Genomic DNA, 13,787 nt, shown 5'->3' with positions numbered 1-13,787 from the left:
CACTATCTTCTTGTGCAAATTACAAGAGCAATACAAGAACCCTCTCAATTCTCTCAATCAGCATCAACCAACACTCTAAATACATGCAATAAGACATATAAATAGAGTTCCCAAAGGTTTTTCCTCCAAACCCCAACCATACTAACGTTCCCCATTCAAAATTCAAAATTTGCACTGGCTGTCCCAAGCAAAACCATTGATGGTTTCAGACAAAACAGAACACTACCCCAAACCGTCGACAGTTACAGGGCTACCGTCGACGGTTTGTCCTGCTACACAGCTGCACCCTAATTTCCTTCATGTTTTTCCTTTAGAATATGAGTCATAATTCACAACAATATATATATATATATATATATATATATATATGTGTGTGTGTGTGTGTGTGTGTGTGTGTGTGTGTGTGTGTGTGTGCACATTATATGCACCTGCATATATGTGTGTGTGTGTGTGTGTGTGTGTGCATGTGTTTATCTAGGGTATGTATGTATGTATGTATGTATATGTATACATGTGTTTATGTATAAGTGCATGTATGCATGTGTGTGTGTGTGTATATATATATATATATGCAAATGTATGTATACATGTTAGCATATGTATTTGTGTGCTAGTGTGTGTATTAGTGTGTGCTGTTTATTATTACTTAATCTTGTCATTAGTAAAAATTTAAAAAATAAAAATAAAAAATATGGAAAATCCCAAAAATATGTGTTCAGTCCATTGGTTTCTAGTCTGTTTCTGGTTAACAATTGGATAAAGAAATTCTATTATACAGTGCTTTTTTATCCCTAAGCATGGCAGGAGTTTTAACATTTGTATAATTTGAAAAGGATTATGGCTTTGACTAACAGAATTAGATCAAATGAACCATTTCTTATTTGTTTAGTGACAAAGTTTTCTTTTCCTAAAAATCTTTTCAAAAAAGAAATCCCGAAAATATGTTTTTTAGTGTTTTTTGTGATTTTAAAAGGCTAATGATGAAGCCCTAGCCTTTTTCAAAACTCATGCATCACTTTCAACTTAAAACCTTTTTTCAGAAATATCATTTTCAAATATTGGTAGTGCAAGCCCGATCCTCTTTTCTAAAACTTTAGTTTTCAAGTTGGTAATATAAGTCTGACGCTTTCAAACCAACTGTTTTCTTCACCCATCACCCATCACCATCATCATCATCACAATGTTTTCACCAAAACTTCAAACTCTGAGTGTAGGAACCCAAACTAAGAAAATAACAAGGAAAAAGAAAAAGGGAAAGAAATGAGGAAATCGGTTTGACACAAGACCAAACTGTCGATGGTTTCAGGGAATCTCAAGAAACCGTCGATAGTTAAAACTACCGAGAGGTTTCCAAGGAAGAATTTGGTTTGGTAAATGGCCAAACCGCTGACGGTTTCGTGCGGGTCAGTTTCTAAAGAAAAATGAGCTTTTATATATATATATATGTATATATATATATATATACATATATATATATATATATAAAAGCTCATTTTTCTTTAGAAAATAAAAATCTCTCTCTCTCTCTCTCTTAAGCCTCCCGGATCACTCTTATGTGCTCCTCGATCCTCTCTCCCTCCTCCTGGGTCATAGGCTGTCAATCCTTGGCAGGTTTAAGTGGCTAGGGTTTCGAGTTTCAGAAGGTTTTAGACAGATTTTCCAAGAATAGGTAAGGGGATTAGATTATGTCAACTCTTTTTGAAATATGAACCAATTAAATTGTTGTATATGATTTTAGAAACAGTATATGTGAATTCTGAATGAATTAGACTTATAAAAATGATAGTTTTGAGTATTATACATATTGGGGAAAACTAAAGTGAATGGGTGGATCATCTCCTTTTTTCCTGTAAAACTTATAGTTTGAGTTAAATTAGACCCTAAAGATGTTCATACCCTTATTTTCTGCAAATTTTATATTTCCAATGCATTTTATTATATTATGATTTATCAATTAAAATTGTGTGGCATGAGAACGAGTATTATAGCATAGTTAAATATGATGGTTTTATCAGATGTTTTAGCAGAACCGAATGTGACGGCGGTATGTTGGGTTATGAAATGACGACTATATGTTGGGGTATGAAATAGTGGTTGTATGCCAATTTATGAAATAACGGCTATATGTCAGGTTATGAAATAGTGGCTCGATGCCAAGATACAATATGGCATGTTTTATACTGATATGCGGAAATGAGATTTTATTGCAACTTTATTTCGTAAATTGTAATATATGGTTTAAAAACCCTAAGGGATCAAATGTAATGTGAGCACGGTACCATAACTATAATCAAGAGGGAGTGCAACCACACTAGTATGAAAGTGTGGTAGGGGATAATCGATTTGGCCTCGGTATAGTACTACTCCTGAAGGATATACCGAGAGACCCCTCCTGAAGGACATTCCGAGGGACCCTACCGAGGTACATTCCAGGACAAGGTAGGCAAATCGTACCTACAGATTAGTTAGTTTGACTTAGCATTGGTCAGCCAACCAAATGCTAACTCTTGCCTTTGGGCAACACAACCCGTTATGGAAGGAAACATATCGTTAGTCTAGTGGCTCAAGAAGTTGCTTCTTCTATGCATATATTTGTGAATTTACGATAAATGGGCTATATTGAGCTGAATTATGTTATGAAAGAAAGGTATAGGTATTTTTAAGTTATACAAGTGAATATAGTTTTCAAATGTCATTTTCTGTTCACTTAAATAAATAGAAATATTATGTTCACACTAAAACTCATGCTAGCCACACACTGATGATAATCTGATCCACCTTATTGAGAAGTGTCTCACCCCAATATTCATATAATATTTCAGGTCCTTCAAGGAATCGAGCCTAGCTTACTTCAGGCTTGGATTAGACAGTCAGTAGTGGTTGTCAGAGCTGGTGAGACACCAGATGTTGTGTTTTTTTATTTTGGGTTGTAATATAATGACAGGGGGTTTTGTGATTGTGGTTGAGACAATTAGAACTCTGGTAATGTGTTTTAAGGTGGTTTGTCTTCCGTTGCATATTTATGTTTTTAGTTATCGACAGGAACACTCAGGACCCTAATTTGGGGACGGGTTGTGTATTTATGGTATCAAAGTCTATTATAGGGATTTATGCAGTTTTCCTACGTGGCACTTCGGGCCCCACATGACGGGTTCGGGGCGTCACACTGAGGCCAACCCTTTTTAAAGAATACTATGGGCCCTTCAAAGTCATGTTGGAGTGCTTGAATAGTGAGTCTATCAAAAGGGGTCTTTTCTCCTTTATTTTATGTTTCTTTTCTTTTGAAGGCAATACCAATTTAATTATGGTAATCATTCTGAACATATGTCATTAGGAGTGCTAAAAGGCTGATCATTTCTAAGATGATTAGGCTAATCACCTTCCCTACGCATAAATGTTTGCATTTTTTCATATTGGGCTTAAGCTTAGGGTTGTGTTGATGTCTATGCTTTTGTTCAATTAAGTTTTTTTCGTCGTTGCATCTCCTTATGATAGATTGTGATATACTTTTGTTGATTTATGAATAATATCTAGATGAATGTCTCTTGCCCATGTGAACTATGGTCAACTATAATATCACTTTCATGACTATCATGTTGTTAAAGAGACTTATGTGATCCTCATGTCTGCAAAATTGAATGTGTAATCATCGACTGATCAGTTGAAGAAAAGCCATTCACGAGTGTCACATGACCCTTAATTGAGTCATTAATTGAGGGTTCATGATAGTATGAGTACAATGTGCTAGCACCATGAGTAGCAACATGAGAAATTCAAAGTCTAGAAAGATAAAGCGCATCGAAGCACTTAAGGCAAGAGTGATAGAACTAAAAACCTTGGAGACAGAGTTCATAGAACTCCAAGAATTTGTTGGTGTGAAATTGTCAAAAGAGAAAGGCATGCCAACAAAACTTGAGACCGCCAAGAAAAAAAAAATAACACTAGAGGAATCCTCCATAGTGTATATGAAATTAGGAAAAGAATTGTGGAACTAGAGAAATTCATTCCACATATAAAATCCCTAGAGAAAAGGCCAATAGAGCTTGAGGTCTTCCATAAGAAGATTGAATAGTTAGAAGGCTTTGAGAATAGGTTGAAATAGATTGAGGGTGTGTTGCCATCCCTTACATAGTTAAGGAATAATGGCACGCATTGCTTCAACTTCAAATTGCCAGGACAACTATTGTGTATAATATCTCAACGATTATGTTCAAAAACCAAATTTAATAACTTGAGCCAAACATAACCACACGATATGTGAGCAAAATAATCAATGACCTAGATGACTGATCAATTACAGAGCTGTCCATGCAAAAAACAATCTACAACTTCAAATGCAGCAGGATCTTTCTCTCTAGCTATGCCTGTAGGACCAAGCAGTGAAACCCCTACAAATCCAAGACAAAATGAAAAGATGGGACACAAGAAAAGCAAACAAACAAACAATTATGTAAGCTCCTTCCATGTCAGCTGTGAATGCCGCTGGCATATAGCATGTTAAAAACTGTGCTTACCAGCCGACTTAAAAGATCTATTATCTCATTTAATATGAAACAACCAGCCTGGGATAAAGAACAATCCAGTTAAGTTGGGGCTTTACACAGTTGATCAATGGAATAGCAGTAGCATACATAAACCTTTAGACAATGGAGCTCGACTAAACCAATAACAAATAATCATGACTCCCCATAATCTGATTCTTCAAACCAAGAAACATCAAATTCAACCTCCATTTGGTCTAATTCCAGGAATGCAGGGAAATATATAATTTCCATGACTTGACAAGGAACATCTTGGATGGAATGGACCACAAATATAGCAACCTTGATGTAGGTGTTAGGCTGCTACATCATAATTATGTCAACAGAATGACTTTTATATGACATTTGGAACAATTAGTTTTTTTAACTAACAGCACATATTTGATTTATCAGTTTCTCTTCCACACTATCAAAATATGAGCATCACAAATATATCACCAAATGAAATTAATTTCTATGTCATTGATTATTATCGTGATGCACTCACAACACACCACGAACTGGTGCTTCCAAATCTTTCTTTTGATCATTGTATAACCTTCTCATTCAATGAAATCTCTTCTTTTTATCCAGAGAAAAAAAAAAATGAACCAGTGCAAAGCTAAACTCCAAAAAACCCTGGCACTATGGGAAGTTCACTGTAAACAGCCAGAGGAAATTAGCTATTGACAATGAGTGTTCATTTAGAGATATACAAAGTTCTTGCTTTCTACCCTCAAATTTGGCAAGTTACCTCGCATTTTGTTCATAAAGAGAAAATTTGGATCTCTGCCAAGCGAGCAATGGCAAAAGGACATCAAACATCAACTAAAGAGAACACAATCTAATGAAATATAGTAACTGATGAAACTGAGACCAAGTACAAAATATTAGACGCAAGAATATGTGGTCAGTGATACAAGTGATAGTACTACATGTAAGTGAATGCATGAAGAAGTATCATGATGAATATGCAGATCAAACAGAAAAATCCTTAAGTAAAGGAGGTCACTCGAAACAACTATAAACTAGAATTACTAGAAGCAATCAAGAGCTGCTTAGGGATGGGATGATGACGTTGCCAGCACTGCAGATGAAGAAGAGGGTTCCTGTCGTAGTTCCTTCACAACAGCAGCTAGAGCTTCAGGATTTAAGCCCAGATCACAAAGTGCAATAAGAACTGAGAGGGTATGACGATCAAGCCCTGTGTCAAGAATGTTTGACATGTGAAAAGCCAGGTCAAGAGATTCCCGAGCAGTTCGTGCAGCCTCTGGGTCCATGTCGAGAGTATGAAAAAACAGGACTATTCTCCAGAAAGTATTACTTGAATTAACCAAGTTTATAAACTAAAACCTGAAATTAAAACAATTATTTTATCATCCCACTTGCTAGATTGCAGAAATCAAAGCATAATAACAAAACAAGTATTATGATGAAATTGATATACCAAGAACATTTCCCAAAAAGTTTGTGCAAAATGTCAATCCGACATCTTTTCAATTCCGCAAACAAGTCAATCTAACAAAATTATTTCCTTTTTCAGTAGGCATGGTAAAATCAACAACCACTATTTAATCAAATTCAAGCTAGCTGAATGCAATTCATCAAATTTGCAAAACTATATAACTACGTGGAATCATAATCTAATAAAATCAAAGGCTAATGGCGTATTTGTTGACTTATTCTATCTTTTATCTCCTTTCTCACTATCCTATAACCAAACATGAAAAAGTGAATTCCTTTATATTTTCCTTTCTTTTCCCTAATGTTGTCCAAATTCCAAACGAAGCCCTGGAGAAGTTCTTTCATATAGCAATGAGAGCATGCAAAATAGTCTGCATAACCTTCTGCTCTCAAAAATCCAAACAATAATGGATGATATAAGAACTCAAAAATCCAAATAATTCAACATTCAACAGTTCAGCTCTCAAAAGTAGAGCAGCACAAACAAAAATTTAACCAAACATAACATATTCAAAAGCAAATTAAGTATGAAAAAAGGACAAAATTTTTGGCTTCAAAATCATTATGCTGCAAAGCTTTCCCTCTCAAAACAACACTTTTTTTATAACATCAAACATTACCAAATGCAACATAAAATTCAAAGGAAGTTCTAAAACAAACTAAGACAAGACAAACCCAGTTAAGGAAGCAGCTAATACAAACTAGGCTTTCAGTTCTGGATTTGTGACAAACATAATTGAAGAGCTGAAGCTCACAACTTCAAGACAAAGGGAAAAAATAATGCAGCTATATATTATATAATGATGGATTTTTTGCGGTCAAGTGGTGGTGATAATAAGCGTGGGTAGACACCATTGTAGGTTGGGTGATTGTGAGTATGTCTAAAAGGGAAGGAGGCTTGGGTCTCGGTAATTTGGTGTCGAAAAGCGTCTCTTTTGAGGTGAAGTCACAATGGCGCTTTCTTTTAGAACCTAATTCTCTTTGGTAAGGTAATTGGCAACAAATTTGGCCTACTACAACACGAGTTGATGCCAAAGTGGGTGTTAATATTACTCAGTCAATTCCTTGGAAGTTAGTATGTCAGATGTTATCATTCTTTTTTCCCTAAAGTCCAATATAAAATTGGTAATGGAGAGAGTTCAATTTTGGGAGGACCTTTGGGTGGGGGAAGATGTCTTTGGCTCTTGTGTATCCTCATCCCTTTTGGTTAGAAAATCTTCATGATAACCCAACTTCTGCTTCTCTTTTTGCGAGAGAATGGGACTCCTTGGGATTTCCATTTTTTCCAGAGAAATATTCATGAGAAATAAATGAGTTAGCACTCTTGACAACCTGCTTGATTCATTTCATATTCATTTGAGGAGTGATAAAGGGGTTTGGTACTTGGATCCTTGTTGGGAATTCCTTTGTTTCTCATTTGACTTGAGATCCCAATGTTGCTCCTTTTTCCTTCTACTCTTTGATTGGGATAGCTAATGTTTCCTACAAAATTAAAGCTTTTATCCCACTGTGATCCTTTAGAAAATCAACACCAATGACTTGCTTAAAAGAGAAGATTTAATTAAGGACTCTTGTAGCCTAAAGTTAGTGTCCTTTGTTTGGGGAGGGGAGAGACAAGCTAGCTTTTGTTTCTTCACTGGCCCTTCACTTTGTCTGTTTAGAATAAGTAATTTGGTATTTTCGGAAAAAACCAGGTTTGCCCTTCCATGTTGAAGGCTTCTTGTATGTTTATGAAGTTTGGCCAGGGGAAGTATAACAATGCTTTTTGGCAGTGTTCTGTCATGACAAGTAGGGGATGTTTGGTTGGTAAAGAATGCTAGAATCTTCAAATGCACAGTCGCTACAAATGCAGAACGTCTTGACTGTGCAAAGTAGAAAAACCACATACATCATAAATAAGCTGTAGGTTGAGATAGAAAGGGCGCTGGATTGAGAAGAATTTTCCGATCCGGGTCAGTCCAACCCGACTTGTGACTCAGTGTCGACCCAGTTAAAATTTTGGATGCAGTTTAACTTGACCCGACTAGAGACGGTCCAGTTAAAATATTCGGGTCCCCAGCCCCGAAACCAGGACTGTTCGTTTCCTGAGGATCTGAGCAAGAAAATGGCCAAGAAATAGGGGTAAAATGCCTAGAGAAGTCCTAGAAAAGACCCTGGAGCTATAGATCTAAATAAGATCCAGAATCATGCGTCTGACACTGAATCATCATCCGTGTAAAACCCATGAAATCTGGGATCTGGGATTCGCACGCTGTTTGGAAGGAGAGAAACTGCGAGAAAGCGTGAGAAAACAAAACGAGGTTGCCTTTGCAAGTGTTTGTCTCTCGAGAAAAGATGAAGAAAATGGAAGAAACAGGAAAAGAAATAGGAAAACCTGTTTGGTTAGTAGAAAAAGAAAATCATGTTTTTGCCGAGAAAATCTAACAAAAGATAAACTTTTTTTTTCCCTAGAGGCTGTGTTTTTCAAAAAAAAAAGAAAATGGAAAAGATGAAAAAGAATAAAAGGGATAGACATAACCAGGAGCCGCCGCGCATCGACGCTGCCGCACTAAAACCACCAGACACTGGCCAATCGCCTCCTTCCCTTACGCTTCTCTCTCCCAGCCTAGTCCAGTACTCCCCCCTTTCCGCCTGTGCCCAGAGATTTTCTTGTTTTCTTTGACAAGTTATTAAGTCCATGGTTTACACCAAACTAATCATCCATCGCTGAAGACCTGGCAAAGCAATTCGGGTTAGATAATCCATGACGTATAATGCGGATTATCGGGTAAAAAAATCATAATCCATATTAAACTCGTTTAAGTGGCGCATTAGGCGGTTTTGAGTCGGATAATTCATAGCGGATGGGCGGATAATCCGCCATTCTCAAATTTAATTTTATTAATAATTTATTATGTATCATAATAATTTAAATTGTATACAATAATTTGCGATTTAATTTGTATATTAACTTTTTTAGTAATTATATCAATCATTCAATCGTTTATACTAATTAACAACTCCTGATTCATGCAAGTAAAACTGTAAGCAATAAAACATAATAAATTAGTCCCAATCCAACTCAAAATAGAAGCTCAAACCGTGTGACTCGTGTGAGTCTAAAATCTAAACATTACAACTGTTCTTAAAGCATGTGAGTTTCTTTAAACACAACTATTTTCAAACCGTGTAAATCTCTCAAAATAAAACTATCAACAAACTAAAAAAATCTCAATGCATCCTTCAGATAACTTCAAAATCATTTGAATGCCTCGAATGAATTGAAATGCTTTCATTTGAAACCTAAGGTTAACTCAATATGAAGGCACAACACAGCGTAGCACAAGATGCAATTCCCAGTGAAATATTTCATACAACTTGTATAAACCATTTGCACATTATGTCTCAAAACATATTGAGTTGGCTTGCAGCATTGGGAAAAAAAACATGTAAATTCCAACATGGAAAGCAAATAATAATCACACGTAGAATGCCAACAATCCCAGTTTCTTTTGCTGATGGACTTCCTACAATGGCCATAATTGACTTTCTAATCAATAGTAATGATCAGAAAACCAACAGATACATACATGAGTAAGACAGGGTAGAGCGCAAGGGCTTTTCTACTTGGATTGACAGCTGAACTCATGAATGGATACGCATCCCAAGAGCTCCAAGTCAATGTCACACAAACCACAATCACCTTAATTATAAAATTGTCCTTCAACATGCAGATAAGTGCTCCAACAGCCAGAGGGAATAAGTAGTAACCTAGAAGACTCAGGCTCTAAAAAAATATTATGTGGCCACCTTGAAGCAATGACTCATGGTTCTATGCTTGTAAAAGACTTAATAAAAATGAAATATCACTCCTCATCCCTCCTGTTTAAAATTTAAACATGCAAATTTCATTAATCCCAAAAATTAAACAAAAAATGCAACCCCAATTATAATTGCAAACATCAAACAAAAAATTCAACAAATTTGCAAGTTTTTTTTTTTCAGTCATCTGCAGTATAATTCTCGGTATCTAATTTCACTAAAATTGTAAAATAGAAATAGCTTGAGAAAATATTAAATCGAATGAAAGTTACAATAATCATATGGCGTCAGTGGGCTCTTCCACAAACTACCATGAACTTCCTCCAAATTTCTGACAAATATCACATGAAAAATCATACAATACAAACCCAAAATAGTGACATTGAGTTGATTTGAGTAAAAATGGAAGATGTCAAACTTAAGAGGGGGGAAGAGTTTGGCCAAACCCAAAAGTACCTCACATCAATGAGAGATTTCAAGGAATAAATTGAGGAGGGTAAAAACACGGCCCCTGCTAATATGGCCTTCCATAGTCATATTAACAGGTGGAAAAATCGAGGGTTGAGAACAGGGGTGGCTGTTGAAGAGAGTAGGAGAGGAAAAATAAAGTTTCAGAGACAACTCAATTTCCATTAGTAGAGATCCCTATAACTCGATTTTCATTCAAATGCAAAAGTGAAAAGAGTTTGAATTTAAGAAGGCGTAAAAACTCCCATCTGCAGTAGAATAGGATTCCAGGAGTTCCAATGGCAGCAATTGGAGCACGATATGTCCACCACGGAGTGTAGAAGAGGAAGAAGCAGATCTGTAGAAGAAGAAAAAGAATACTTACAAATTCGAACTTCGACGCAGATGAACTCACGAAAACTTGAAGACGAGCTTGCTAAGAGCTCCTTCTGGTTCAAAATGTCCACGACGAACTCACGAAGCTCCTAACTAACTCGCGAAGGGCTCCTGCTGGTTCGCAGTGTGGAAGACCAACTCACGAAGCTCCTGCTGGTTCGAAGAGTTGATGACGAACTCACGAAGGCCAGAGGGCTTCGAATGGGTTGAAGAAGAAGGCCAGAAGGGTCTCTCACTCTCTTGTGCTGGCTCTCTGAATGAAGAATTGAATAGGGCAGCGAGGGCTCGAATTGAATAGGGCATTAGGGATTTAGGGCTGGCCTGGGAGTGGGAGGGGCCGAGCGGGGCGTGTGGGCCGTGTGGGCACTTGGGCAGTGGGCTCACTAGGCTGGCTGGGGCTGGCTGTAACCTGTTGGGCTTTTCTGGGTTAATAATGTAAGCGGGTTGACGGATATCCATCGGATAAACCCGACCCAACCTGTTAAGGGGGCGGATATAAAAATAAAAAATTACATTCAACTCGTTTAACAAATGGATGATTATAAGTAAGTTAAAATGGGTCGGATATGGTTTTGATTAATGGATTTTTATCCATTTTGCCAGGTCTACTAATTATTTTCGTCGTGGATAGAGTTCGTTGAAAACAAAACTTGATTCAGGTAAATCCGTTAAATACATCACAAAATAATTGTCCAATTTTATTAAAATATATATATTAAAATCATACTAAGTACAGCATTCGGCACTCTGAGACTATGAATATCCAATCTTAAATTTGAATAAAAGTAAATTTAAACAAATTTTTAATATAATTTTATATTATATCTTATTTAAATCTAATACAATTCCAAATTTATAACTCTGCCTGTGATGCACTTAATGCCTTAATTTTTTCACACACAGTCGGTCCTAAGCTCGGGTTAAGGAGGAGGGTTGTGTTAGGTAGCTGACAGCCAGCGTAAAATTTGTCAAATTACTATGATATGAATCCTTACTGAATATTTGCTGGGGCGTCCCCTACGAGCGACGCATTGCACTTGAACCATCCGGGTGTAGCGAAAAGTGGGCGAGGGTGGGCTAGGTCATTGCCCTGAAGCAATGTGCCGTGTCGACGCCCGGGTACGGTGTCAAATATGTGAGGGTTCCTACATCATTGTAGACGTGGGCAGGTAAAGACGTTAGTTTAGAAAATTAGGATTAGATTAGTAACTTGGAATATAGGGACACTTACGAGTAAAAGCATGGAAATTGTGGATACAATGATTAAAAGAAGAATTAATATAATTTGCCTTCAAGAAACTAAGTGAGTGGAGGAGAAAGTTAGAGAAATTGATAAATCAGGATTTAAACTTTGGTACACTGGAAAAGAAAAACATAAGAATGGAGTAGGCATTATTATAGACAAAAACTTAAAAAATAGTGTTGTGGATGTAACTAGAGTAAGGGATAGAATTATAAAAATCAATATGGTATTAGGAAAAGAGATAATAAATATCATTAGTGTTTATGCTCCTCAAGTTGGCTTAGTAGAAAATCTTAAGAGACAATTTTGGGAAGATATGGATAGTATTATATAAGGCATACTAGGGACTGAGAAAATATTTATAGGAGGAGATCTGAATGGACACGTTGGAAGAGATAATAAAAATTATGAGAGGATACACAGAGGATATGGATATGGAGACAAAAATGAGTCAAGGGAGATGATCTTAGACTTTGCTATGTCATATGATTTTAGTATAATGAATACTTGCTTTAAGAAGAGAGAAGAACACTTAATAACCTTTAAAAGTGAACAAAATAGAAGTCAAATAGATTTTTTTTTTAACTAGGAGGGTAGATCGTTTATCATGCAAGGATTGTAAAGTTATTACAGGTAAAAGCTTAATCGCACAACATAGAGTCTTAGTATTAGATATATGTATTAAAAAATAGAAGAAAATGGATAAAATAAACCAGTGTAGGAAAACTAGATGGTGGAATCAAAAAAGAGAAAACATAATAAAATTTAAAGATAAAATGATTAAAGATGGGGATTGGACCTTAGAAGATGTGATAGATACAAATACTCTTTGGAATAGATTAGCTAGTTCTATTAAAAAGATAGCAAAAGAGATTTTAGGTGAATCAAGGGGAAGATTTTCAAATAGCAAAGAAAGTTGGTGGTGGGATAAAATGTACAAAAAATCATAAAGACAAAAAGAATTTGGTATAAAACGTGGCAAAAATGTAGAAATAGAGATAACTTTGAAAAATATAAGGAGGCAAGAAAAGATGCAAAAAGGACCATTAGTGAAGCTAAATATAGATCATTTAATAGTTTGTATGATAGATTAGGTACAAAAGAAGGGGAAAGAGATATATTTAAAATTGCTATAGCTAGAGAAAGGAAAAGTAAGGACTTAGGAGATGTAAAATGCATAAAAAGTGAGAATGATATTGTCTTGGTTAAGGACGAAGATATTAAAGTAAGATGGAGAAGTTACTTTAGTAAGTTGTTTAACGAAAACCAAATAGAAGGCTTAAACTTAGAGTTGTCAAATGAGGAAAAGACTAAAAATATAAGATTTATTCGCAAAATTAGAGTTAACAAAGTTAAGTTTGCACTAAAAAAGATGAAAAATGGGAAAGCTATGGGACCAGATAACATCCCAATTGAAGTTTGGAAATGCTTGGGTGATAATGGAATTATATGGTTAACTAATTTATTTAATACAATTGTAGAAACTAAGAAAATGTCAGATGAATGGAGGAAAAGTACTTTAATACCTATATATAAAAATAAAGGAGATATTCAAAATTGTAATAATTATCGTGAAAATAAACTTATGAGTCATACGATGAAACTGTGGGAAAGAGTTGTTGAACAAAGATTAAGGTTAGAAACGAAGATCTCAGAAAATCAATTTGGTTTTATGCCTGAGATATCTATCACAGAAGCTATTTATCTTTTAAGAAGATTAATGGAAAAGTTTAGGGAAAAGAAGAGGGACTTGCATATGATATTTATTGACCTTGAGAAAGCATATGATAGGATACCTAGGGAAGTTCTATGGGGGGTTTTAGAAAAAAAGGGTATATGTTGTAAGTATACCGATGTCATTAAGGATATGTACGATGGAGTAATGACTAGTGTAAGGACTATAGATGAAGAAACTA

General features: G+C 35.7%; 1 protein-coding gene across 2 annotated transcripts; it reads right to left on the bottom strand.

The window, feature by feature from the left end:
- Positions 1–5,365: 5,365 nt before the first annotated feature.
- Positions 5,366–10,938, bottom strand: LOC131144146 (mitotic-spindle organizing protein 1B). Of its 2 annotated transcripts, XM_058092575.1 has the most exons (3): positions 10,618–10,938; positions 8,503–8,698; positions 5,366–5,873 (listed from the first exon to the last, which is right to left on the bottom strand). In XM_058092575.1, exon 3 carries the CDS (start codon positions 5,798–5,800, stop codon positions 5,579–5,581), a length of 222 nt encoding a protein of 73 aa, XP_057948558.1. In that variant the 5' UTR covers positions 5,801–5,873; positions 8,503–8,698; positions 10,618–10,938; the 3' UTR covers positions 5,366–5,578. The 2 variants fall into 2 exon arrangements, with proteins under 2 accessions (XP_057948558.1, XP_057948557.1); XM_058092574.1 differs by lacking the exon at positions 8,503–8,698 and having other exon boundaries at positions 10,618–10,936.
- Positions 10,939–13,787: the final 2,849 nt, after the last annotated feature.

Source organism: Malania oleifera, chromosome 12 (assembly GCF_029873635.1).
Source record: "Malania oleifera isolate guangnan ecotype guangnan chromosome 12, ASM2987363v1, whole genome shotgun sequence".
In the NCBI taxonomy this organism is placed as follows: Eukaryota; Viridiplantae; Streptophyta; class Magnoliopsida; order Santalales; family Ximeniaceae; genus Malania; species Malania oleifera.
Note: the sequence above shows the minus strand (reverse complement) of the source record. Positions and strands in the feature narration are given on the sequence as shown.

Coding starts and splice junctions, on each gene's coding strand:
- LOC131144146 (XM_058092575.1), bottom strand. CDS start 5,800: ATGGACCCAGAGGCTGCACGAACTGCTCGGGAATCTCTTGACCTGGCT.